The 24,047-nt window shown below is 59.8% G+C and overlaps 5 protein-coding genes across 5 annotated transcripts; all 5 read right to left on the bottom strand.

Moving 5' to 3' along the window:
* Positions 1–223: 223 nt before the first annotated feature.
* LOC141936295 (feather keratin 3-like) lies at positions 224–589 on the bottom strand. The gene has a single exon (XM_074853158.1). The coding sequence runs from the start codon at positions 587–589 to the stop codon at positions 224–226; it is 366 nt and encodes a 121-aa protein (XP_074709259.1).
* A 4,681-nt stretch (positions 590–5,270) lies between these two features.
* On the bottom strand, positions 5,271–5,636 carry LOC141936479 (feather keratin 3-like). Its single transcript, XM_074853462.1, has one exon. It carries the CDS (start codon positions 5,634–5,636, stop codon positions 5,271–5,273), a length of 366 nt encoding a protein of 121 aa, XP_074709563.1.
* Positions 5,637–10,317: 4,681 nt separating this feature from the next.
* LOC141936466 (feather keratin 3-like) lies at positions 10,318–10,683 on the bottom strand. The gene has a single exon (XM_074853449.1). The coding sequence runs from the start codon at positions 10,681–10,683 to the stop codon at positions 10,318–10,320; it is 366 nt and encodes a 121-aa protein (XP_074709550.1).
* A 4,661-nt stretch (positions 10,684–15,344) lies between these two features.
* On the bottom strand, positions 15,345–15,710 carry LOC141936467 (feather keratin 3-like). The gene has a single exon (XM_074853450.1). The coding sequence runs from the start codon at positions 15,708–15,710 to the stop codon at positions 15,345–15,347; it is 366 nt and encodes a 121-aa protein (XP_074709551.1).
* A 4,661-nt stretch (positions 15,711–20,371) lies between these two features.
* Positions 20,372–20,737, bottom strand: LOC141936468 (feather keratin 3-like). The gene has a single exon (XM_074853451.1). The coding sequence runs from the start codon at positions 20,735–20,737 to the stop codon at positions 20,372–20,374; it is 366 nt and encodes a 121-aa protein (XP_074709552.1).
* Positions 20,738–24,047: the final 3,310 nt, after the last annotated feature.

Raw genomic sequence — 24,047 nt, 5'->3', positions numbered from 1 at the left:
AAAAATAAAGAAAATTACAGAGTGAAAGAATCCACAACATGTAAGATATGAAAAATTTACAAAACACAAAACTAGGGAAGAGATCTGTGAAACCAGAGTGAAAGTAAAATAGTAAGAAGAGCAAAAAAAAGGTTTGTGGAAAATATTAATGGCTGCAACATTCAGGACAAAGATCTTCTAAGTTTCTCCATTCCTGACAGATATGAAGACCCAGGAAGAGGGTCTAGCAGGGCCCACAGTTGTCCCAGAGCTTCCTGCTGTAGCGGGGCAGGGCGCAAGGGCTGCAGGCGGGAGAAGCGTAGGGTCTGCCAAAGGTGCAGAGGCCCCCTGAGCCCAGCGTGGCCCCGGCGCCATAGAGGCCCCCCAGCCCCAGGGAGCCCCCAAAGGCGGGTGCTCCAGAGGAGCCCACCACGGCTTGCTGGGGGAAGGAGCTGAGGATGGGGCCGGGGAAGGTGACGACGACAGGGGGCGGCTGGATGAAGGCCGACGAGTCAGGGCACTGCCGGGCGCACAGCTCGTTGCAGCTCTCAGCGATGGGCTGGGGGACGGCGATGCCGGTTTTCGGTGGGCACAGGTCGTAGCAAGACATCTTTGTGTGGGTTTGGATGGTGCTCTGCAAGAGAACAGAGATAGCAAGAGTGCAGTAGAGGGGAGCGCCTGAGGTGGAGGGACTGGCTCAGGGGGCCAGGAGGAGAAGTGCTCCCAGAGTTACCCTGTTCCCCAAGGAGAAGGCGGCCAGAGCAGAGGATGGGAGAGCCTGGCAGAGGCAGAGCTTTTATACCATCCCCGCCATTGCTCAGCACCCCGTGGGCCAATGTGCAGAGGCGACACTCCCTCCTGCCGATGACAATGGTGACAACGGCGCTGTCCAGCTACTGGCCCTCCCTGAGTCAGCATCCCCTTGCCACAGCAGCACACAATGCCTCAGAGCATTTCCTGCTCTTTCTGCTGTGGCAGCAGCATCTCCCTGCTGGGGGCTGCGCATGGCAGGAGAGGGCCGTGCTCCTGTAGCTCCTGCCTGCCCTGTGCTCTGCCCTGGGAAGACATCTCTGCTCTGTACCCGCAGCCGGGCTCTGCTGGGAGGAGAGTCGTCCCCGAGCCCAGCGGGGCTATTCCCACCAGGGGCAGCTGCAGCTGAGCCTTCAGACAGGACTCCCAGCTCCCCAGCACACCGAGGGAAGCCCCTGCTCAGCCCTGGCCACGAGCAATGGGGCTCCCAGGACATCTGTGATGGGCTGGTGGGGCTCGGGCAGGGCTGGCACGAGCTTGTGCCGTGTGGGATCAGGAGGGGATCTGTGATCCTTGCACCATGCAGCTCAGGAGGGAAGAGCATGAGGGGTCTTTCTGCCCCAGACTGGCTGAGGTTGATGACCAACGCCTGCAGGCAGAGGGAGGTTGGCTCTGTTGGACTGGCGAGTGATGCATCGTGCTGAGCAGGCAGTGCCGCAGAGGAGTGCCTTTGCTGTGCCATTTCGTAACCTCGCACCTCTGTAGATTACAGCCACACGGCGTATGTCATGCGGTCACCGGTGTGCGGGAGGCATTGTGAGGTGCCTTCTTGGTCAATGCCAGGACCCTGGCCTTCCCAGTGGCTATGCGAAGATGGCATGCATCCACCCCGAGACCAAGCCCTTGGGCAAGAGCTCTGGCACGCAGGGCGCTTGCAGTCAGCCTTTGTCACGCTGCGTGCCCTCTTACACACCGAGATAATGAAAAGACACCGGGGCTAATTTGGCCCATGAGATGGCAGCTGGCAAGCGCCCGAGCAGGGTAATTGCAGGGGCTGATAGAGCAGGTTGGGGCTACTGAAGAAGCGGCGTCAGCACAACAGCCCCGTGCCACACAAGGAGGAACCAAGGGCTCGTCCGTCACAGGCCACTTACTCCCAACTCAGCAGCTCCTCCCCTCACTCTCGCCACATGGCATAAAAGCTCTGCCCTCAGTGAGCACTGGCATCCATCGCTCCTGCCTCGCTCTGCTCAGGAAAAGGGAAGGTGGGTGCCTGTATGTCTCTGCCTCCTGTGGCAGGGACCAGCTTTGGGCCTCCCTGGCCAGGAGAGCTGTGAGGGCAGCAGGCGTGTGGCAGCTGCCTTGTATGGCCAGGGCGGGCTGAGCCACAGCGAGAGGAGGAGGGATCCCTGTGGCCGTGACTCGCAGAGCCAGGCTCTCGGGGAGTCTTTGTGTGCCCTCGGTCTGTAGAGATGAGGGCACTGAGGGGGGCTGTTTGGGCTAAGGGCAAGCGGTGGGCACTGAGGTCATGGTGGTTGCTATGGCCTTTCCAGCTTCAGGGCAGCCCTGGGAAGAGGGCACTGCACAGCTAGGGTATCTCCTCCGCATTCACGACATGTGTTGTTGGTGCTGTGTGTTTCAGGCTCAGCTCTCTCACACAAAGATGTCTTGCTACGACCTGTGCCCACCAAAAACCGGCGTCGCCGTCCCCCAGCCCATCGCTGAGAGCTGCAACGAGCTGTGCGCCCGGCAGTGCCCCGACTCATCGGCCTTCATCCAGCCGCCCCCCGTTGTCGTCACCTTCCCCGGCCCCATCCTCAGCTCCTTCCCCCAGCAAGCCGTGGTGGGCTCCTCTGGAGCACCTGCCTTTGGGGGCTCCCTGGGGCTGGGGGGCCTCTACGGTGCCGGGGCCACGCAGGGCTCAGGGGGCCTCTGCACCTTTGGCAGACCCTACGCTTCTCCCGCCTGCAGCCCTTGCGCCCTGCCCCGCTACAGCAGGAAGCTCTGGGACACCTGTGGGCCCTGCTAGAAGCAGCCCAGCCCCAGGCACTGGCCCCAGCTCAAACACCAACACCACCCCCATGCAGGGCTGTGCTGGCAGGCACGAGGCACTGACCAGTGCTGAGCAACCCCAGTCCCAGCCAACGCCTGGGTAGCTGGCTGTGCCACACACCCTCAGCCCCATTGCTGCCCCCGTTTCCTGCCTTCTGCTCCCCTCCCCTCCTTTCTCCTCCCAGCTGTTGGATGGGGCAGGACGTGGACTTGAAGGGCTCTGTGAGGCTGCAGGACCAAGTCCTCAGGATCTGGAATGCTGCACCAAGGGGGCATCTGGAGTGGAAAGCCATGCTCTGGAGAAGATTTCTCTGCCTCCCACAATACGTGGTAACCAGCCTCTCTGATCTTGCCCACGGTCTGCCTGACAGCCTGTCTTGCCCCTCTGGGCACAATAAAGTTTTCCTGCATCCAAGTCATGTCTCACTCCCTCATTGTCCCAAGCTTGGGAAACCCCGGCGGTAGGTGCCCAGCAGCTGTGGGAGGGTAAATGCTGGGTTCTAGATGCCCAAGGGAGGTGAGGGTGGGAAGTGCTAGGAGAGGGAGGGAGGACGCAGGCAGCAGGCAGGGGAAAGAGAGCCTTGTGGTGGGACTTGCAGGAGCTGGGGAAAGGGCAGAGGGCAGGGAGCAGGGTAGGTGCATTCAGTGCTCCATCACTTCATCTTCTGAGCCCAGGAGCAGCACCAACTCTACAAGGTTCCAGTGCTCTGCAGAAGCACAGGAGAATCTTCAGGCATCTGCACAGAGGAGGCTGGATGAGAGCTACTGTTTAACCTCACACCTGGGGAATGACCGTCAATATTCCATGACATAGGACATCATGCTCAGCAATAGAAAGCTGGGGGAAGAAGAAGGAAGGAGGATCTTGGGAGTGATGGCATTTGTCTCCCAAGTAACCATTGCCAGTGTGGCCGCCCTGCTGTCCTGGAGATGGCTGAACACCTGCCGCTAATGCCAAGTAGAAAATGAATTCCTTATTTGCTTGACAGGCATGCAAGGCTTTTCCTTTACTTCTTAAGCTCTCTTTATCCCAACACACCAGATTTCTCACTTTTAGCCCTCCGATTCACTCACCCATCCCAGCAGCGGAGGAGTGAGCGAGCTGCTCTGGGCTCTTTAGGTGCCAGCTGGGGTTAAACCACAACAATGATGAAGGGACAGGGAGCAGCTCTCTCCCGGGGAGAGTCTCAGAGTTCTGCAACTGTTCCTCCTGTCTCCGAGGAGGACCGGGGGTTTCTTATCAATGTGCACAGATGCCTGAAGGGAAGGCATCAAGAAGATGCGTCCAGGCTCTTGTCAGAGGTGTCCAGTGCCAGGACAAGAGGCAATGGGCACCAGCTGAAACACAGGAGGCTCTGCCTCAAAAGCGCAAAACTCTTTTGGCACTGTGAGGGTGACCGAGCGCGAGCACAGGTTGTCTCAGGAGGTTGTGGCATTTCTGTTCTTGGAGACAAAGTTGTGTGGACACAGTGCTGGGCAGCCGGCTCTGGGTGACCCTGCTGAGGTGGCAGCATGACAAGATGCCCTGCAAAGGCTCCTGCCCCAGGAATCAGGCAGTTATTTCTGTCATTTTCTGTCTGTGGCAGAGTTGGCCTGTGTTGGGGGTGAGAAGGGGAAGGAGAAAAGGATGGGGAAAGCGAAGGTGAAGGATAAGAGAGTACAGCAGAAGGACAGATGAGAAGATGGGGAAAGGGAAGTGGACTGTGAAGGAGAATGAAAAGAAGAAGAAGAAGAAAGAAAGGGAAAGAAGAAGAAGAAAGAGAAGAGGAAAGGGAACGGGATAGGGAAGAGGAAAGGGAAGCGTCCCCATTGCTTTCTCCCCCAGGGGCTCAGACAGAGCTGTGGAGGCACGAAGGGGGTGGAGTCACAACACGCATTGCCCCTGGGTGGCTCACAGCCCCTGGGGCAGTCACACTCATGCCCAGGGAAGCTTGAGGTCTGCAAATGCCCAAGGGCTTCAGGTCCTGCAGGCAGCAGATCTGTCTGTTCAGGCAGGGCCCTTTGAGCTCAGCTGTGGGACCTTATGTGGACAGAGCTGCCACGGCTGTGGGGTCTCCCCAAAGGCAGCTCAGCCTGGATCTGCTGGGACAGAGAGACTGCCCTGGCCCAGATGGGCGGGGTCACATGCAGGGCGAGGGAGCCCTGCAAACCACGTGGCTCGGTGAAACGAAAAACAAAGAGAGAGGTGTTAGATGCAGGATTCTTTTATTGTAAGTGCAGCAAACAACCAGTGGAGAAAGACACATAAGGCACAGGCAAGCAGGTTGTCCCTGTGGGCTTCAAGAGAGCTGTTCCTTCAGGCTTCTGCCAGGCAGTGGCTGTTGGAGAGACAAGCAAGTGCCCTGTGGGTGGATGGTGGCTTCGTGCCTCTGGGGACGGGCAGGAGCAAGGAGGAGGAGAGGCAGCATGGAGAGAGAAGAAGGGAGGGACAAGGAGAGGAGAAGTGAGGCTGAGATGGCCCAGGGTCTCTGGGTTTTCTGGGGCTCAGTCTAGCAGGGCCCACAGTTGTCCCAGAGCTTCCTGCTGTAGCGGGGCAGGGCGCAAGGGCTGCAGGCGGGAGAAGCGTAGGGTCTGCCAAAGGTGCAGAGGCCCCCTGAGCCCTGCGTGGCCCCGGCACCGTAGAGGCCCCCCAGCCCCAGGGAGCCCCCAAAGGCGGGTGTTCCAGAGGAGCCCACCACGGCTTGCTGGGGGAAGGAGCTGAGGATGGGGCCGGGGAAGGTGACGACGACGGGGGGCGGCTGGATGAAGGCCGACGAGTCGGGGCACTGCCGGGCGCACAGCTCGTTGCAGCTCTCAGCGATGGGCTGGGGGACGGCGATGCCGGTTTTTGGTGGGCACAGGTCGTAGCAAGACATCTTTGTGTGGGTTTGGATGGTGCTCTGCAAGAGAACAGAGATAGCAAGAGTGCAGTAGAGGGGAGTGCCTGAGGTGGAGGGACTGGCTCAGGGGGCCAGGAGGAGAAGCGCTCCCAGACTTACCTTGTTCCCCAAGGAGAAGGCGGCCAGAGCAGAGGATGGGAGAGCCTGGCAGAGGCAGAGCTTTTATACCATCCCCGCCATTGCTCAGCACCCCGTGGGCCAATGTGCAGAGGCGACACTCCCTCCTGCCGATGACAATGGTGACAACGGCGCTGTCCAGCTACTGGCCCTCCCTGAGTCAGCATCCCCTCGCCACAGCAGCACACAATGCCTCAGAGCCTTTCCTGCTCTTTCTGCTGTGGCAGCAGCATCTCCCTGCTGGGGGCTGCGCATGGCAGGAGAGGGCCGTGCTTCTGTAGCTCCTGCCTGCCCTGTGCTCTGCCCTGGGAAGACATCTCTGCCCTGCGCCTACAGTTGGGCTCTGCTGGGAGGAGAGCTGTCCCTGAGCCCAGTGGGGCTATTCCCACCAGGGGCAGCTGCAGCTGAGCCTTCACATGGGACTCCCAGCTTCCCAGTATCCCGAGGGAAGCCCCTCCCCAGCACCGATCTCCAGCAATGGGTCTCCTGGGACACCTCTGAAGTACCAGCGGGGCTCGGGCAGAGCTGGCACGAGCTTGTGCCGTGTGGGATCAGGGGGGATCTGTGATCATTGCACCATGCAGCTCAGGAGGGAAGAGCATGAGGGGTCTTTCTGCCCCAGACTGGCTGAGGTCGATGACCAACGCCTGCAGGCAGAGGGAGGCTGGCTCTGTTGGACTGGCGAGTGATGCATCGTGCTGAGCAGGCAGTGCCGCAGAGGAGTGCCTTTGCTGTGCCATTTCGTAACCTCGCACCTCTGTAGATTACAGCCACACGGCGTATGTCATGCGGTCACCGGTATGCGGGAGGCATTTGTGAGGTGCCTTCTTGGTCAATGCCAGGACCCTGGCCTTCCCAGTGGCTATGCAAAGATGGCATGCATCCACCCCGAGACCAAGCCCTTGGGCAAGAGCTCTGGCACGCAGGGCGCTTGCAGTCAGCCTTTGTCACGCTGCGTGCCCTCTTACACACCGAGATAATGAAAAGACACCGGGGCTAATTTGGCCCATGAGATGGCAGCTGGCAAGCGCCCGAGCAGGGTAATTGCAGGGGCTGATAGAGCAGGTTGGGGCTACTGAGGAAGCGGCGTCAGCACAACAGCCCCGTGCCACACAAGGAGGAACCAGGGGCTCGTCCGTCACAGGCCACTTGCTCCCAACTCAGCAGCTCCTCCCCTCACTCTCGCCACATGGCATAAAAGCTCTGCCCTCAGTGAGCACTGGCATCCATCGCTCCTGCCTCGCTCTGCTCAGGAAAAGGGAAGGTGGGTGCCTGTGTGTCTCTGCCTCCTGTGGCAGGGACCAGCTTTGGGCCTCCCTGGCCAGGAGAGCTGTGAGGGCAGCAGGCGTGTGGCAGCTGCCTTGTATGGCCAGGGCGGGCTGAGCCACAGCGAGAGGAGGAGGGATCCCCGTGGCCGTGACTCGCAGAGCCAGGCTCTCGGGGAGTCTTTGTGTGCCCTCGGTCTGTAGAGATGAGGGCACTGAGGGGGGCTGTTTGGGCTAAGGGCAGGCGGTGGGCACTGAGGTCATGGTGGTTGCTATGGCCTTTCCAGCTTCAGGGCAGCCCTGGGAAGAGGGCACTGCACAGCTGGGGTATCTCCTCCGCATTCACGACATCTGTTCTTGGGGTTGTGTGTTTCAGGCTCAGCTCTCTCACACAAAGATGTCTTGCTACGACCTGTGCCCACCAAAAACCGGCGTCGCCGTCCCCCAGCCCATCGCTGAGAGCTGCAATGAGCTGTGCGCCCGGCAGTGCCCCGACTCGTCGGCCTTCATCCAGCCGCCCCCCGTCGTCATCACCTTCCCCGGCCCCATCCTCAGCTCCTTCCCCCAGCAAGCCGTGGTGGGCTCCTCCGGAGCACCTGCCTTTGGGGGCTCCCTGGGGCTGGGGGGCCTCTACGGTGCCGGGGCCACGCTGGGCTCAGGGGGCCTCTGCACCTTTGGCAGACCCTACGCTTCTCCTGCCTGCAGCCCTTGCGCCCTGCCCCGCTACAGCAGGAAGCTCTGGGACACCTGTGGGCCCTGCTAGACGCAGCCCAGCCCCAGGCACTGGCCCCAGCTCAAACACCAACACCACCCCCATGCAGGGCTGTGCTGGCGGGCACGAGGCACTGACCAGTGCTGAGCAGCCCCAGTCCCAGCCAACGCCTGGGTAGCTGGCTGTGCCACACATCCTCAGCCCCATTGCTGCCCCCGTTGCCTGCCTTCTGCTCCCCTCCCCTCCTTTCTCCTCCCAGCTGTTGGATGGGGCAGGACGTGGACTTGAAGGGCTCTGTGAGGCTGCAGGACCAAGTCCTCAGGATCTGGAATGCTGCACCAAGGGGGCATCTGGAGTGGAAAGCCATGCTCTGGAGAAGATTTCTCTGCCTCCCACAATACGTGGTAACCAGCCTCTCTGATCTTGCCCACGGTCTGCCTGACAGCCTGTCTTGCCCCTCTGGGCACAATAAAGTTTTCCTGCATCCAAGTCATGTCTCACTCCCTCATTGTCCCAAGCTTGGGAAACCCCGGCGGTAGGTGCCCAGCAGCTGTGGGAGGGTAAATGCTGGGTTCTAGATGCCCAAGGGAGGTGAGGGTGGGAAGTGCTAGGAGAGGGAGGGAGGACGCAGGCAGCAGGCAGGGGAAAGAGAGCCTTGTGGTGGGACTTGCAGGAGCTGGGGAAAGGGCAGAGGGCAGGGAGCAGGGTAGGTGCATTCAGTGCTCCATCACTTCATCTTCTGAGCCCAGGAGCAGCACCAACTCTACAAGGTTCCAGTGCTCTGCAGAAGCACAGGAGAATCTTCAGGCATCTGCACAGAGGAGGCTGGATGAGAGCTACTGTTTAACCTCACACCTGGGGAATGACCGTCAATATTCCATGACATAGGACATCATGCTCAGCAATAGAAAGCTGGGGGAAGAAGAAGGAAGGAGGATCTTGGGAGTGATGGCATTTGTCTCCCAAGTAACCATTGCCAGTGTGGCCGCCCTGCTGTCCTGGAGATGGCTGAACACCTGCCGCTAATGCCAAGTAGAAAATGAATTCCTTATTTGCTTGACAGGCATGCAAGGCTTTTCCTTTACTTCTTAAGCTCTCTTTATCCCAACACACCAGATTTCTCACTTTTAGCCCTCCGATTCACTCACCCATCCCAGCAGCGGAGGAGTGAGCGAGCTGCTCTGGGCTCTTTAGGTGCCAGCTGGGGTTAAACCACAACAATGATGAAGGGACAGGGAGCAGCTCTCTCCCGGGGAGAGTCTCAGAGTTCTGCAACTGTTCCTCCTGTCTCCGAGGAGGACCGGGGGTTTCTTATCAATGTGCACAGATGCCTGAAGGGAAGGCATCAAGAAGATGCGTCCAGGCTCTTGTCAGAGGTGTCCAGTGCCAGGACAAGAGGCAATGGGCACCAGCTGAAACACAGGAGGCTCTGCCTCAAAAGCGCAAAACTCTTTTGGCACTGTGAGGGTGACCGAGCGCGAGCACAGGTTGTCTCAGGAGGTTGTGGCATTTCTGTTCTTGGAGACAAAGTTGTGTGGACACAGTGCTGGGCAGCCGGCTCTGGGTGACCCTGCTGAGGTGGCAGCATGACAAGATGCCCTGCAAAGGCTCCTGCCCCAGGAATCAGGCAGTTATTTCTGTCATTTTCTGTCTGTGGCAGAGTTGGCCTGTGTTGGGGGTGAGAAGGGGAAGGAGAAAAGGATGGGGAAAGCGAAGGTGAAGGATAAGAGAGTACAGCAGAAGGACAGATGAGAAGATGGGGAAAGGGAAGTGGACTGTGAAGGAGAATGAAAAGAAGAAGAAGAAGAAAGAAAGGGAAAGAAGAAGAAGAAAGAGAAGAGGAAAGGGAACGGGATAGGGAAGAGGAAAGGGAAGCGTCCCCATTGCTTTCTCCCCCAGGGGCTCAGACAGAGCTGTGGAGGCACGAAGGGGGTGGAGTCACAACATGCATTGCCCCTGGGTGGCTCACAGCCCCTGGGGCAGTCACACTCATGCCCAGGGAAGCTTGAGGTCTGCAAATGCCCAAGGGCTTCAGGTCCTGCAGGCAGCAGATCTGTCTGTTCAGGCAGGGCCCTTTGAGCTCAGCTGTGGGACCTTATGTGGACAGAGCTGCCACGGCTGTGGGGTCTCCCCAAAGGCAGCTCAGCCTGGATCTGCTGGGACAGAGAGACTGCCCTGGCCCAGATGGGCGGGGTCACATGCAGGGCGAGGGAGCCCTGCAAACCACGTGGCTCGGTGAAACGAAAAACAAAGAGAGAGGTGTTAGATGCAGGATTCTTTTATTGTAAGTGCAGCAAACAACCAGTGGAGAAAGACACATAAGGCACAGGCAAGCAGGTTGTCCCTGTGGGCTTCAAGAGAGCTGTTCCTTCAGGCTTCTGCCAGGCAGTGGCTGTTGGAGAGACAAGCAAGTGCCCTGTGGGTGGATGGTGGCTTCGTGCCTCTGGGGATGGGCAGGAGCAAGGAGGAGGAGAGGCAGCATGGAGAGAGAAGAAGGGAGGGACAAGGAGAGGAGAAGTGAGGCTGAGATGGCCCAGGGTCTCTGGGTTTTCTGGGGCTCAGTCTAGCAGGGCCCACAGTTGTCCCAGAGCTTCCTGCTGTAGCGGGGCAGGGCGCAAGGGCTGCAGGCGGGAGAAGCGTAGGGTCTGCCAAAGGTGCAGAGGCCCCCTGAGCCCTGCGTGGCCCCGGCACCGTAGAGGCCGCCCAGCCCCAGGGAGCCCCCAAAGGCGGGTGCTCCAGAGGAGCCCACCACGGCTTGCTGGGGGAAGGAGCTGAGGATGGGGCCGGGGAAGGTGACGACGACGGGGGGCGGCTGGATGAAGGCTGACGAGTCGGGGCACTGCCGGGCGCACAGCTCGTTGCAGCTCTCAGCGATGGGCTGGGGGACGGCGATGCCGGTTTTTGGTGGGCACAGGTCATAGCAAGACATCTTTGTGTGGGTTTGGATGGTGCTCTGCAAGAGAACAGAGATAGCAAGAGTGCAGTAGAGGGGAGTGCCTGAGGTGGAGGGACTGGCTCAGGGGGCCAGGAGGAGAAGCGCTCCCAGACTTACCTTGTTCCCCAAGGAGAAGGCGGCCAGAGCAGAGGATGGGAGAGCCTGGCAGAGGCAGAGCTTTTATACCATCCCCGCCATTGCTCAGCACCCCGTGGGCCAATGTGCAGAGGCGACACTCCCTCCTGCCGATGACAATGGTGACAACGGTGCTGTCCAGCTACTGGCCCTCCCTGAGTCAGCATCCCCTCGCCACAGCAGCACACAATGCCTCAGAGCCTTTCCTGCTCTTTCTGCTGTGGCAGCAGCATCTCCCTGCTGGGGGCTGCGCATGGCAGGAGAGGGCTGTGCTTCTGTAGCTCCTGCCTGCCCTGTGCTCTGCCCTGGGAAGACATCTCTGCCCTGCGCCTACAGTTGGGCTCTGCTGGGAGGAGAGTTGTCCCTGAGCCCACCAGGGGCAGCTGCAGCTGAGCCTTCAGATGGGACTCCCAGCTTCCCAGTATCCCGAGGGGAGCCTCTCCCCAGCACCGGCCTCCAGCAATGGGTCTCCTGGGACACCTCTGAAGTACCAGCGGGGCTCGGGCAGAGCTGGCACGAATTTGTGCCGTGTGGGATCAGGGGGGATCTGTGATCTTTGCACCATGCAGCTCAGGAGGGAAGAGCATGAGGGGTCTTTCTGCCCCAGACTGGCTGAGGTCGATGACCAACGCCTGCAGGCAGAGGGAGGCTGGCTCTGTTGGACTGGCGAGTGATGCATCGTGCTGAGCAGGCAGTGCCGCAGAGGAGTGCCTTTGCTGTGCCATTTCGTAACCTCGCACCTCTGTAGATTACAGCCACACGGCGTATGTCATGCGGTCACCGGTATGCGGGAGGCATTTGTGAGGTGCCTTCTTGGTCAATGCCAGGACCCTGGCCTTCCCAGTGGCTATGCAAAGATGGCATGCATCCACCCCGAGACCAAGCCCTTGGGCAAGAGCTCTGGCACGCAGGGCGCTTGCAGTCAGCCTTTGTCACGCTGCGTGCCCTCTTACACACCGAGATAATGAAAAGACACCGGGGCTAATTTGGCCCATGAGATGGCAGCTGGCAAGCGCCCGAGCAGGGTAATTGCAGGGGCTGATAGAGCAGGTTGGGGCTACTGAGGAAGCGGCGTCAGCACAACAGCCCCGTGCCACACAAGGAGGAACCAGGGGCTCGTCCGTCACAGGCCACTTGCTCCCAACTCAGCAGCTCCTCCCCTCACTCTCGCCACATGGCATAAAAGCTCTGCCCTCAGTGAGCACTGGCATCCATCGCTCCTGCCTCGCTCTGCTCAGGAAAAGGGAAGGTGGGTGCCTGTGTGTCTCTGCCTCCTGTGGCAGGGACCAGCTTTGGGCCTCACTGGCCAGGAGAGCTGTGAGGGCAACAGGCGTGTGGCAGCTGCCTTGTATGGCCAGGGCGGGCTGAGCCACAGCGAGAGGAGGAGGGATCCCCGTGGCCGTGACTCGCAGAGCCAGGCTCTCGGGGAGTCTTTGTGTGCCCTCGGTCTGTAGAGATGAGGGCACTGAGGGGGGCTGTTTGGGCTAAGGGCAAGCGGTGGGCACTGAGGTCATGGTGGTTGCTATGGCCTTTCCAGCTTCAGGGCAGCCCTGGGAAGAGGGCACTGCACAGCTAGGTTATCTCTTCCAAATTCACGACATGTTGTTGGTGCTGTGTGTTTCAGGCTCAGCTCTCTCACACAAAGATGTCTTGCTACGACCTGTGCCCACCAAAAACCGGCGTCGCCGTCCCCCAGCCCATCGCTGAGAGCTGCAACGAGCTGTGCGCCCGGCAGTGCCCCGACTCGTCGGCCTTCATCCAGCCGCCCCCCGTCGTCGTCACCTTCCCCGGCCCCATCCTCAGCTCCTTCCCCCAGCAAGCCGTGGTGGGCTCCTCTGGAGCACCTGCCTTTGGGGGCTCCCTGGGGCTGGGGGGCCTCTACGGTGCCGGGGCCACGCAGGGCTCAGGGGGCCTCTGCACCTTTGGCAGACCCTACGCTTCTCCCGCCTGCAGCCCTTGCGCCCTGCCCCGCTACAGCAGGAAGCTCTGGGACACCTGTGGGCCCTGCTAGACGCAGCCCAGCCCCAGGCACTGGCCCCAGCTCAAACACCAACACCACCCCCATGCAGGGCTGTGCTGGCGGGCACGAGGCACTGACCAGTGCTGAGTAACCCCAGTCTCAGCCAACGCCTGGGTAGCTGGCTGTGCCACACACCCTCAGCCCCATTGCTGCCCCCGTTGCCTGCCTTCTGCTCCCCTCCCCTCCTTTCTCCTCCCAGCTGTTGGATGGGGCAGGACGTGGACTTGAAGGGCTCTGTGAGGCTGCAGGACCAAGTCCTCAGGATCTGGAATGCTGCACCAAGGGGGCATCTGGAGTGGAAAGCCATGCTCTGGAGAAGATTTCTCTGCCTCCCACAATACGTGGTAACCAGCCTCTCTGATCTTGCCCACGGTCTGCCTGACAGCCTGTCTTGCCCCTCTGGGCACAATAAAGTTTTCCTGCATCCAAGTCATGTCTCACTCCCTCATTGTCCCAAGCTTGGGAAACCCCGGCGGTAGGTGCCCAGCAGCTGTGGGAGGGTAAATGCTGGGTTCTAGATGCCCAAAGGAGGTGAGGGTGGGAAGTGCTAGGAGAGGGAGGGAGGACGCAGGCAGCAGGCAGGGGAAAGAGAGCCTTGTGGTGGGACTTGCAGGAGCTGGGGAAAGGGCAGAGGGCAGGGAGCAGGGTAGGTGCATTCAGTGCTCCATCACTTCATCTTCTGAGCCCAGGAGCAGCACCAACTCTACAAGGTTCCAGTGCTCTGCAGAAGCACAGGAGAATCTTCAGGCATCTGCACAGAGGAGGCTGGATGAGAGCTACTGTTTAACCTCACACCTGGGGAATGACCGTCAATATTCCATGACATAGGACATCATGCTCAGCAATAGAAAGCTGGGGGAAGAAGAAGGAAGGAGGATCTTGGGAGTGATGGCATTTGTCTCCCAAGTAACCATTGCCAGTGTGGCCGCCCTGCTGTCCTGGAGATGGCTGAACACCTGCCGCTAATGCCAAGTAGAAAATGAATTCCTTATTTGCTTGACAGGCATGCAAGGCTTTTCCTTTACTTCTTAAGCTCTCTTTATCCCAACACACCAGATTTCTCACTTTTAGCCCTCCGATTCACTCACCCATCCCAGCAGCGGAGGAGTGAGCGAGCTGCTCTGGGCTCTTTAGGTGCCAGCTGGGGTTAAACCACAACAATGATGAAGGGACAGGGAGCAGCTCTCTCCCGGGGAGAGTCTCAGAGTTCTGCAACTGTTCCTCCTGTCTCCGAGGAGGACCGGGGGTTTCTTATCAATGTGCACAGATGCCTGAAGGGAAGGCATCAAGAAGATGCGTCCAGGCTCTTGTCAGAGGTGTCCAGTGCCAGGACAAGAGGCAATGGGCACCAGCTGAAACACAGGAGGCTCTGCCTCAAAAGCGCAAAACTCTTTTGGCACTGTGAGGGTGACCGAGCGCGAGCACAGGTTGTCTCAGGAGGTTGTGGCATTTCTGTTCTTGGAGACAAAGTTGTGTGGACACAGTGCTGGGCAGCCGGCTCTGGGTGACCCTGCTGAGGTGGCAGCATGACAAGATGCCCTGCAAAGGCTCCTGCCCCAGGAATCAGGCAGTTATTTCTGTCATTTTCTGTCTGTGGCAGAGTTGGCCTGTGTTGGGGGTGAGAAGGGGAAGGACAAAAGGATGGGGAAAGCGAAGGTGAAGGATAAGAGAGTACAGCAGAAGGACAGATGAGAAGATGGGGAAAGGGAAGTGGACTGTGAAGGAGAATGAAAAGAAGAAGAAGAAAGAAAGGGAAAGAAGAAGAAGAAAGAGAAGAGGAAAGGGAACGGGATAGGGAAGAGGAAAGGGAAGCGTCCCCATTGCTTTCTCCCCCAGGGGCTCAGACAGAGCTGTGGAGGCACGAAGGGGGTGGAGTCACAACACGCATTGCCCCTGGGTGGCTCACAGCCCCTGGGGCAGTCACACTCATGCCCAGGGAAGCTTGAGGTCTGCAAATGCCCAAGGGCTTCAGGTCCTGCAGGCAGCAGATCTGTCTGTTCAGGCAGGGCCCTTTGAGCTCAGCTGTGGGACCTTATGTGGACAGAGCTGCCACGGCTGTGGGGTCTCCCCAAAGGCAGCTCAGCCTGGATCTGCTGGGACAGAGAGACTGCCCTGGCCCAGATGGGCGGGGTCACATGCAGGGCGAGGGAGCCCTGCAAACCACGTGGCTCGGTGAAACGAAAAACAAAGAGAGAGGTGTTAGATGCAGGATTCTTTTATTGTAAGTGCAGCAAACAACCAGTGGAGAAAGACACATAAGGCACAGGCAAGCAGGTTGTCCCTGTGGGCTTCAAGAGAGCTGTTCCTTCAGGCTTCTGCCAGGCAGTGGCTGTTGGAGAGACAAGCAAGTGCCCTGTGGGTGGATGGTGGCTTCGTGCCTCTGGGGACGGGCAGGAGCAAGGAGGAGGAGAGGCAGCATGGAGAGAGAAGAAGGGAGGGACAAGGAGAGGAGAAGTGAGGCTGAGATGGCCCAGGGTCTCTGGGTTTTCTGGGGCTCAGTCTAGCAGGGCCCACAGTTGTCCCAGAGCTTCCTGCTGTAGCGGGGCAGGGCGCAAGGGCTGCAGGCGGGAGAAGCGTAGGGTCTGCCAAAGGTGCAGAGGCCCCCTGAGCCCTGCGTGGCCCCGGCACCGTAGAGGCCGCCCAGCCCCAGGGAGCCCCCAAAGGCGGGTGCTCCAGAGGAGCCCACCACGGCTTGCTGGGGGAAGGAGCTGAGGATGGGGCCGGGGAAGGTGACGACGACGGGGGGCGGCTGGATGAAGGCTGACGAGTCGGGGCACTGCCGGGCGCACAGCTCGTTGCAGCTCTCAGCGATGGGCTGGGGGACGGCGATGCCGGTTTTTGGTGGGCACAGGTCATAGCAAGACATCTTTGTGTGGGTTTGGATGGTGCTCTGCAAGAGAACAGAGATAGCAAGAGTGCAGTAGAGGGGAGTGCCTGAGGTGGAGGGACTGGCTCAGGGGGCCAGGAGGAGAAGCGCTCCCAGACTTACCTTGTTCCCCAAGGAGAAGGCGGCCAGAGCAGAGGATGGGAGAGCCTGGCAGAGGCAGAGCTTTTATACCATCCCCGCCATTGCTCAGCACCCCGTGGGCCAATGTGCAGAGGCGACACTCCCTCCTGCCGATGACAATGGTGACAACGGCGCTGTCCAGCTACTGGCCCTCCCTGAGTCAGCATCCCCTCGCCACAGCAGCACACAATGCCTCAGAGCCTTTCCTGCTCTTTCTGCTGTGGCAGCAGCATCTCCCTGCTGGGGGCTGCGCATGGCAGGAGAGGGCTGTGCTTCTGTAGCTCCTGCCTGCCCTGTGCTCTGCCCTGGGAAGACATCTCTGCCCTGCGCCTACAGTTGGGCTCTGCTGGGAGGAGAGTTGTCCCTGAGCCCACCAGGGGCAGCTGCAGCTGAGCCTTCAGATGGGACTCCCAGCTTCCCAGTATCCCGAGGGGAGCCTCTCCCCAGCACTGGCCTCCAGCAATGGGTCTCCTGGGACACCTCTGAAGTACCAGCGGGGCTCGGGCAGAGCTGGCACGAATTTGTGCCGTGTGGGATCAGGGAGGATCTGTGATCTTTGCACCATGCAGCTCAGGAGGGAAGAGCATGAGGGGTCTTTCTGCCCCAGACTGGCTGAGGTCGATGACCAACGCCTGCAGGCAGAGGGAGGCTGGCTCTGTTGGACTTGCGAGTGATGCATCGTGCTGAGCAGGCAGTGCCGCAGAGGAGTGCCTTTGCTGTGCCATTTCGTAACCTCGCACCTCTGTAGATTACAGCCACACGGCGTATGTCATGCGGTCACCGGTATGCGGGAGGCATTTGTGAGGTGCCTTCTTGGTCAATGCCAGGACCCTGGCCTTCCCAGTGGCTATGCAAAGATGGCATGCATCCACCCCGAGACCAAGCCCTTGGGCAAGAGCTCTGGCACGCAGGGCGCTTGCAGTCAGCCTTTGTCACGCTGCGTGCCCTCTTACACACCGAGATAATGAAAAGACACCGGGGCTAATTTGGCCCATGAGATGGCAGCTGGCAAGCGCCCGAGCAGGGTAATTGCAGGGGCTGATAGAGCAGGTTGGGGCTACTGAGGAAGCGGCGTCAGCACAACAGCCCCGTGCCACACAAGGAGGAACCAGGGGCTCGTCCGTCACAGGCCACTTGCTCCCAACTCAGCAGCTCCTCCCCTCACTCTCGCCACATGGCATAAAAGCTCTGCCCTCAGTGAGCACTGGCATCCATCGCTCCTGCCTCGCTCTGCTCAGGAAAAGGGAAGGTGGGTGCCTGTGTGTCTCTGCCTCCTGTGGCAGGGACCAGCTTTGGGCCTCCCTGGCCAGGAGAGCTGTGAGGGCAACAGGCGTGTGGCAGCTGCCTTGTATGGCCAGGGCGGGCTGAGCCACAGCGAGAGGAGGAGGGATCCCCGTGGCCGTGACTCGCAGAGCCAGGCTCTCGGGGAGTCTTTGTGTGCCCTCGGTCTGTAGAGATGAGGGCACTGAGGGGGGCTGTTTGGGCTAAGGGCAAGCGGTGGGCACTGAGGTCATGGTGGTTGCTATGGCCTTTCCAGCTTCAGGGCAGCCCTGGGAAGAGGGCACTGCACAGCTAGGTTATCTCCTCCAAATTCACGACATGTTGTTGGTGCTGTGTGTTTCAGGCTCAGCTCTCTCACACAAAGATGTCTTGCTACGACCTGTGCCCACCAAAAACCGGCGTCGCCGTCCCCCAGCCCATCGCTGAGAGCTGCAACGAGCTGTGCGCCCGGCAGTGCCCCGACTCGTCGGCCTTCATCCAGCCGCCCCCCGTCGTCGTCACCTTCCCCGGCCCCATCCTCAGCTCCTTCCCCCAGCAAGCCGTGGTGGGCTCCTCTGGAGCACCTGCCTTTGGGGGCTCCCTGGGGCTGGGGGGCCTCTACGGTGCCGGGGCCACGCAGGGCTCAGGGGGCCTCTGCACCTTTGGCAGACCCTACGCTTCTCCCGCCTGCAGCCCTTGCGCCCTGCCCCGCTACAGCAGGAAGCTCTGGGACACCTGTGGGCCCTGCTAGACGCAGCCCAGCCCCAGGCACTGGCCCCAGCTCAAACACCAACACCACCCCCATGCAGGGCTGTGCTGGCGGGCACGAGGCACTGACCAGTGCTGAGCAACCCCAGTCCCAGCCAACGCCTGGGTAGCTGGCTGTGCCACACACCCTCAGCCCCATTGCTGCCCCCGTTGCCTGCCTTCTGCTCCCCTCCGCTCCTTTCTCCTCCCAGCTGTTGGATGGGGCAGGACGTGGACTTGAAGGGCTCTGTGAGGCTGCAGGACCAAGTCCTCAGGATCTGGAATGCTGCACCAAGGGGGCATCTGGAGTGGAAAGCCATGCTCTGGAGAAGATTTCTCTGCCTCCCACAATACGTGGTAACCAGCCTCTCTGATCTTGCCCACGGTCTGCCTGACAGCCTGTCTTGCCCCTCTGGGCACAATAAAGTTTTCCTGCATCCAAGTCATGTCTCACTCCCTCATTGTCCCAAGCTTGGGAAACCCCGGCGGTAGGTGCCCAGCAGCTGTGGGAGGGTAAATGCTGGGTTCTAGATGCCCAAGGGAGGTGAGGGTGGGAAGTGCTAGGAGAGGGAGGGAGGACGCAGGCAGCAGGCAGGGGAAAGAGAGCCTTGTGGTGGGACTTGCAGGAGCTGGGGAAAGGGCAGAGGGCAGGGAGCAGGGTAGGTGCATTCAGTGCTCCATCACTTCATCTTCTGAGCCCAGGAGCAGCACCAACTCTACAAGGTTCCAGTGCTCTGCAGAAGCACAGGAGAATCTTCAGGCATCTGCACAGAGGAGGCTGGATGAGAGCTACTGTTTAACCTCACACCTGGGGAATGACCGTCAATATTCCATGACATAGGACATCATGCTCAGCAATAGAAAGCTGGGGGAAGAAGAAGGAAGGAGGATCTTGGGAGTGATGGCATTTGTCTCCCAAGTAACCATTGCCAGTGTGGCCGCCCTGCTGTCCTGGAGATGGCTGAACACCTGCCGCTAATGCCAAGTAGAAAATGAATTCCTTATTTGCTTGACAGGCATGCAAGGCTTTTCCTTTACTTCTTAAGCTCTCTTTATCCCAACACACCAGATTTCTCACTTTTAGCCCTCCGATTCACTCACCCATCCCAGCAGCGGAGGAGTGAGCGAGCTGCTCTGGGCTCTTTAGGTGCCAGCTGGGGTTAAACCACAACAATGATGAAGGGACAGGGAGCAGCTCTCTCCCGGGGAGAGTCTCAGAGTTCTGCAACTGTTCCTCCTGTCTCCGAGGAGGACCGGGGGTTTCTTATCAATGTGCACAGATGCCTGAAGGGAAGGCATCAAGAAGATGCGTCCAGGCTCTTGTCAGAGGTGTCCAGTGCCAGGACAAGAGGCAATGGGCACCAGCTGAAACACAGGAGGCTCTGCCTCAAAAGCGCAAAACTCTTTTGGCACTGTGAGGGTGACCGAGCGCGAGCACAGGTTGTCTCAGGAGGTTGTGGCATTTCTGTTCTTGGAGACAAAGTTGTGTGGACACAGTGCTGGGCAGCCGGCTCTGGGTGACCCTGCTGAGGTGGCAGCATGACAAGATGCCCTGCAAAGGCTCCTGCCCCAGGAATCAGGCAGTTATTTCTGTCATTTTCTGTCTGTGGCAGAGTTGGCCTGTGTTGGGGGTGAGAAGGGGAAGGAGAAAAGGATGGGGAAAGCGAAGGTGAAGGATAAGAGAGTACAGCAGAAGGACAGATGAGAAGATGGGGAAAGGGAAGTGGACTGTGAAGGAGAATGAAAAGAAGAAGAAGAAAGAAAGGGAAAGAAGAAGAAGAAAGAGAAGAGGAAAGGGAACGGGATAGGGAAGAGGAAAGGGAAGCGTCCCCATTGCTTTCTCCCCCAGGGGCTCAGACAGAGCTGTGGAGGCACGAAGGGGGTGGAGTCACAACACGCATTGCCCCTGGGTGGCTCACAGCCCCTGGGGCAGTCACACTCATGCCCAGGGAAGCTTGAGGTCTGCAAATGCCCAAGGGCTTCAGGTCCTGCAGGCAGCAGATCTGTCTGTTCAGGCAGGGCCCTTTGAGCTCAGCTGTGGGACCTTATGTGGACAGAGCTGCCACGGCTGTGGGGTCTCCCCAAAGGCAGCTCAGCCTGGATCTGCTGGGACAGAGAGACTGCCCTGGCCCAGATGGGCGGGGTCACATGCAGGGCGAGGGAGCCCTGCAAACCACGTGGCTCGGTGAAACGAAAAACAAAGAGAGAGGTGTTAGATGCAGGATTCTTTTATTGTAAGTGCAGCAAACAACCAGTGGAGAAAGACACATAAGGCACAGGCAAGCAGGTTGTCCCTGTGGGCTTCAAGAGAGCTGTTCCTTCAGGCTTCTGCCAGGCAGTGGCTGTTGGAGAGACAAGCAAGTGCCCTGTGGGTGGATGGTGGCTTCGTGCCTCTGGGGATGGGCAGGAGCAAGGAGGAGGAGAGGCAGCATGGAGAGAGAAGAAGGGAGGGACAAGGAGAGGAGAAGTGAGGCTGAGATGGCCCAGGGTCTCTGGGTTTTCTGGGGCTCAGTCTAGCAGGGCCCACAGTTGTCCCAGAGCTTCCTGCTGTAGCGGGGCAGGGCGCAAGGGCTGCAGGCGGGAGAAGCGTAGGGTCTGCCAAAGGTGCAGAGGCCCCCTGAGCCCTGCGTGGCCCCGGCACCGTAGAGGCCCCCCAGCCCCAGGGAGCCCCCAAAGGCGGGTGCTCCAGAGGAGCCCACCACGGCTTGCTGGGGGAAGGAGCTGAGGATGGGGCCGGGGAAGGTGACGACGACGGGGGGCGGCTGGATGAAGGCTGACGAGTCGGGGCACTGCCGGGCGCACAGCTCGTTGCAGCTCTCAGCGATGGGCTGGGGGACGGCGATGCCGGTTTTTGGTGGGCACAGGTCATAGCAAGACATCTTTGTGTGGGTTTGGATGGTGCTCTGCAAGAGAACAGAGATAGCAAGAGTGCAGTAGAGGGGAGTGCCTGAGGTGGAGGGACTGGCTCAGGGGGCCAGGAGGAGAAGCGCTCCCAGACTTACCTTGTTCCCCAAGGAGAAGGCGGCCAGAGCAGAGGATGGGAGAGCCTGGCAGAGGCAGAGCTTTTATACCATCCCCGCCATTGCTCAGCACCCCGTGGGCCAATGTGCAGAGGCGACACTCCCTCCTGCCGATGACAATGGTGACAACGGCGCTGTCCAGCTACTGGCCCTCCCTGAGTCAGCATCCCCTCGCCACAGCAGCACACAATGCCTCAGAGCCTTTCCTGCTCTTTCTGCTGTGGCAGCAGCATCTCCCTGCTGGGGGCTGCGCATGGCAGGAGAGGGCTGTGCTTCTGTAGCTCCTGCCTGCCCTGTGCTCTGCCCTGGGAAGACATCTCTGCCCTGCGCCTACAGTTGGGCTCTGCTGGGAGGAGAGTTGTCCCTGAGCCCACCAGGGGCAGCTGCAGCTGAGCCTTCAGATGGGACTCCCAGCTTCCCAGTATCCCGAGGGGAGCCTCTCCCCAGCACCGGCCTCCAGCAATGGGTCTCCTGGGACACCTCTGAAGTACCAGCGGGGCTCGGGCAGAGCTGGCACGAATTTGTGCCGTGTGGGATCAGGGGGGATCTGTGATCTTTGCACCATGCAGCTCAGGAGGGAAGAGCATGAGGGGTCTTTCTGCCCCAGACTGGCTGAGGTCGATGACCAACGCCTGCAGGCAGAGGGAGGCTGGCTCTGTTGGACTTGCGAGTGATGCATCGTGCTGAGCAGGCAGTGCCGCAGAGGAGTGCCTTTGCTGTGCCATTTCGTAACCTCGCACCTCTGTAGATTACAGCCACACGGCGTATGTCATGCGGTCACCAGTATGCGGGAGGCATTTGTGAGGTGCCTTCTTGGTCAATGCCAGGACCCTGGCCTTCCCAGTGGCTATGCAAAGATGGCATGCATCCACCCCGAGACCAAGCCCTTGGGCAAGAGCTCTGGCACGCAGGGCGCTTGCAGTCAGCCTTTGTCACGCTGCGTGCCCTCTTACACACCGAGATAATGAAAAGACACCGGGGCTAATTTGGCCCATGAGATGGCAGCTGGCAAGCGCCCGAGCAGGGTAATTGCAGGGGCTGATAGAGCAGGTTGGGGCTACTGAGGAAGCGGCGTCAGCACAACAGCCCCGTGCCACACAAGGAGGAACCAGGGGCTCGTCCGTCACAGGCCACTTGCTCCCAACTCAGCAGCTCCTCCCCTCACTCTCGCCACATGGCATAAAAGCTCTGCCCTCAGTGAGCACTGGCATCCATCGCTCCTGCCTCGCTCTGCTCAGGAAAAGGGAAGGTGGGTGCCTGTGTGTCTCTGCCTCCTGTGGCAGGGACCAGCTTTGGGCCTCCCTGGCCAGGAGAGCTGTGAGGGCAACAGGCGTGTGGCAGCTGCCTTGTATGGCCAGGGCGGGCTGAGCCACAGCGAGAGGAGGAGGGATCCCCGTGGCCGTGACTCGCAGAGCCAGGCTCTCGGGGAGTCTTTGTGTGCCCTCGGTCTGTAGAGATGAGGGCACTGAGGGGGGCTGTTTGGGCTAAGGGCAAGCGGTGGGCACTGAGGTCATGGTGGTTGCTATGGCCTTTCCAGCTTCAGGGCAGCCCTGGGAAGAGGGCACTGCACAGCTAGGGTATCTCCTCCGCATTCACGACATGTGTTGTTGGTGCTGTGTGTTTCAGGCTCAGCTCTCTCACACAAAGATGTCTTGCTACGACCTGTGCCCACCAAAAACCGGCGTCGCCGTCCCCCAGCCCATCGCTGAGAGCTGCAACGAGCTGTGCGCCCGGCAGTGCCCCGACTCGTCGGCCTTCATCCAGCCGCCCCCCGTCGTCGTCACCTTCCCCGGCCCCATCCTCAGCTCCTTCCCCCAGCAAGCCGTGGTGGGCTCCTCTGGAGCACCTGCCTTTGGGGGCTCCCTGGGGCTGGGGGGCCTCTACGGTGCCGGGGCCACGCTGGGCTCAGGGGGCCTCTGCACCTTTGGCAGACCCTACGCTTCTCCCGCCTGCAGCCCTTGCGCCCTGCCCCGTTACAGCAGGAAGCTCTGGGACACCTGTGGGCCCTGCTAGACGCAGCCCAGCCCCAGGCACTGGCCCCAGCTCAAACACCAACACCACCCCCATGCAGGGCTGTGCTGGCGGGCACGAGGCACTGACCAGTGCTGAGCAGCCCCAGTCCCAGCCAACGCCTGGGTAGCTGGCTGTGCCACACACCCTCAGCCCCATTGCTGCCCCCATTTCCTGCCTTCTGCTCCCCTCCCCTCCTTTCTCCTCCCAGCTGTTGGATGGGGCAGGACGTGGACTTGAAGGGCTCTGTGAGGCTGCAGGACCAAGTCCTCAGGATCTGGAATGCTGCACCAAGGGGGCATCTGGAGTGGAAAGCCATGCTCTGGAGAAGATTTCTCTGCCTCCCACAATACGTGGTAACCAGCCTCTCTGATCTTGCCCACGGTCTGCCTGACAGCCTGTCTTGCCCCTCTGGGCACAATAAAGTTTTCCTGCATCCAAGTCATGTCTCACTCCCTCATTGTCCCAAGCTTGGGAAACCCCGGCGGTAGGTGCCCAGCAGCTGTGGGAGGGTAAATGCTGGGTTCTAGATGCCCAAGGGAGGTGAGGGTGGGAAGTGCTAGGAGAGGGAGGGAGGACGCAGGCAGCAGGCAGGGGAAAGAGAGCCTTGTGGTGGGACTTGCAGGAGCTGGGGAAAGGGCAGAGGGCAGGGAGCAGGGTAGGTGCATTCAGTGCTCCATCACTTCATCTTCTGAGCCCAGGAGCAGCACCAACTCTACAAGGTTCCAGTGCTCTGCAGAAGCACAGGAGAATCTTCAGGCATCTGCACAGAGGAGGCTGGATGAGAGCTACTGTTTAACCTCACACCTGGGGAATGACCGTCAATATTCCATGACATAGGACATCATGCTCAGCAATAGAAAGCTGGGGGAAGAAGAAGGAAGGAGGATCTTGGGAGTGATGGCATTTGTCTCCCAAGTAACCATTGCCAGTGTGGCCGCCCTGCTGTCCTGGAGATGGCTGAACACCTGCCGCTAATGCCAAGTAGAAAATGAATTCCTTATTTGCTTGACAGGCATGCAAGGCTTTTCCTTTACTTCTTAAGCTCTCTTTATCCCAACACACCAGATTTCTCACTTTTAGCCCTCCGATTCACTCACCCATCCCAGCAGCGGAGGAGTGAGCGAGCTGCTCTGGGCTCTTTAGGTGCCAGCTGGGG

This window comes from Strix uralensis, chromosome 32 (genome assembly GCF_047716275.1).
Source record: "Strix uralensis isolate ZFMK-TIS-50842 chromosome 32, bStrUra1, whole genome shotgun sequence".
Classification (NCBI taxonomy): domain Eukaryota; kingdom Metazoa; phylum Chordata; class Aves; order Strigiformes; family Strigidae; genus Strix; species Strix uralensis.
This window is presented reverse-complemented; position numbering and strand designations above follow the sequence as displayed.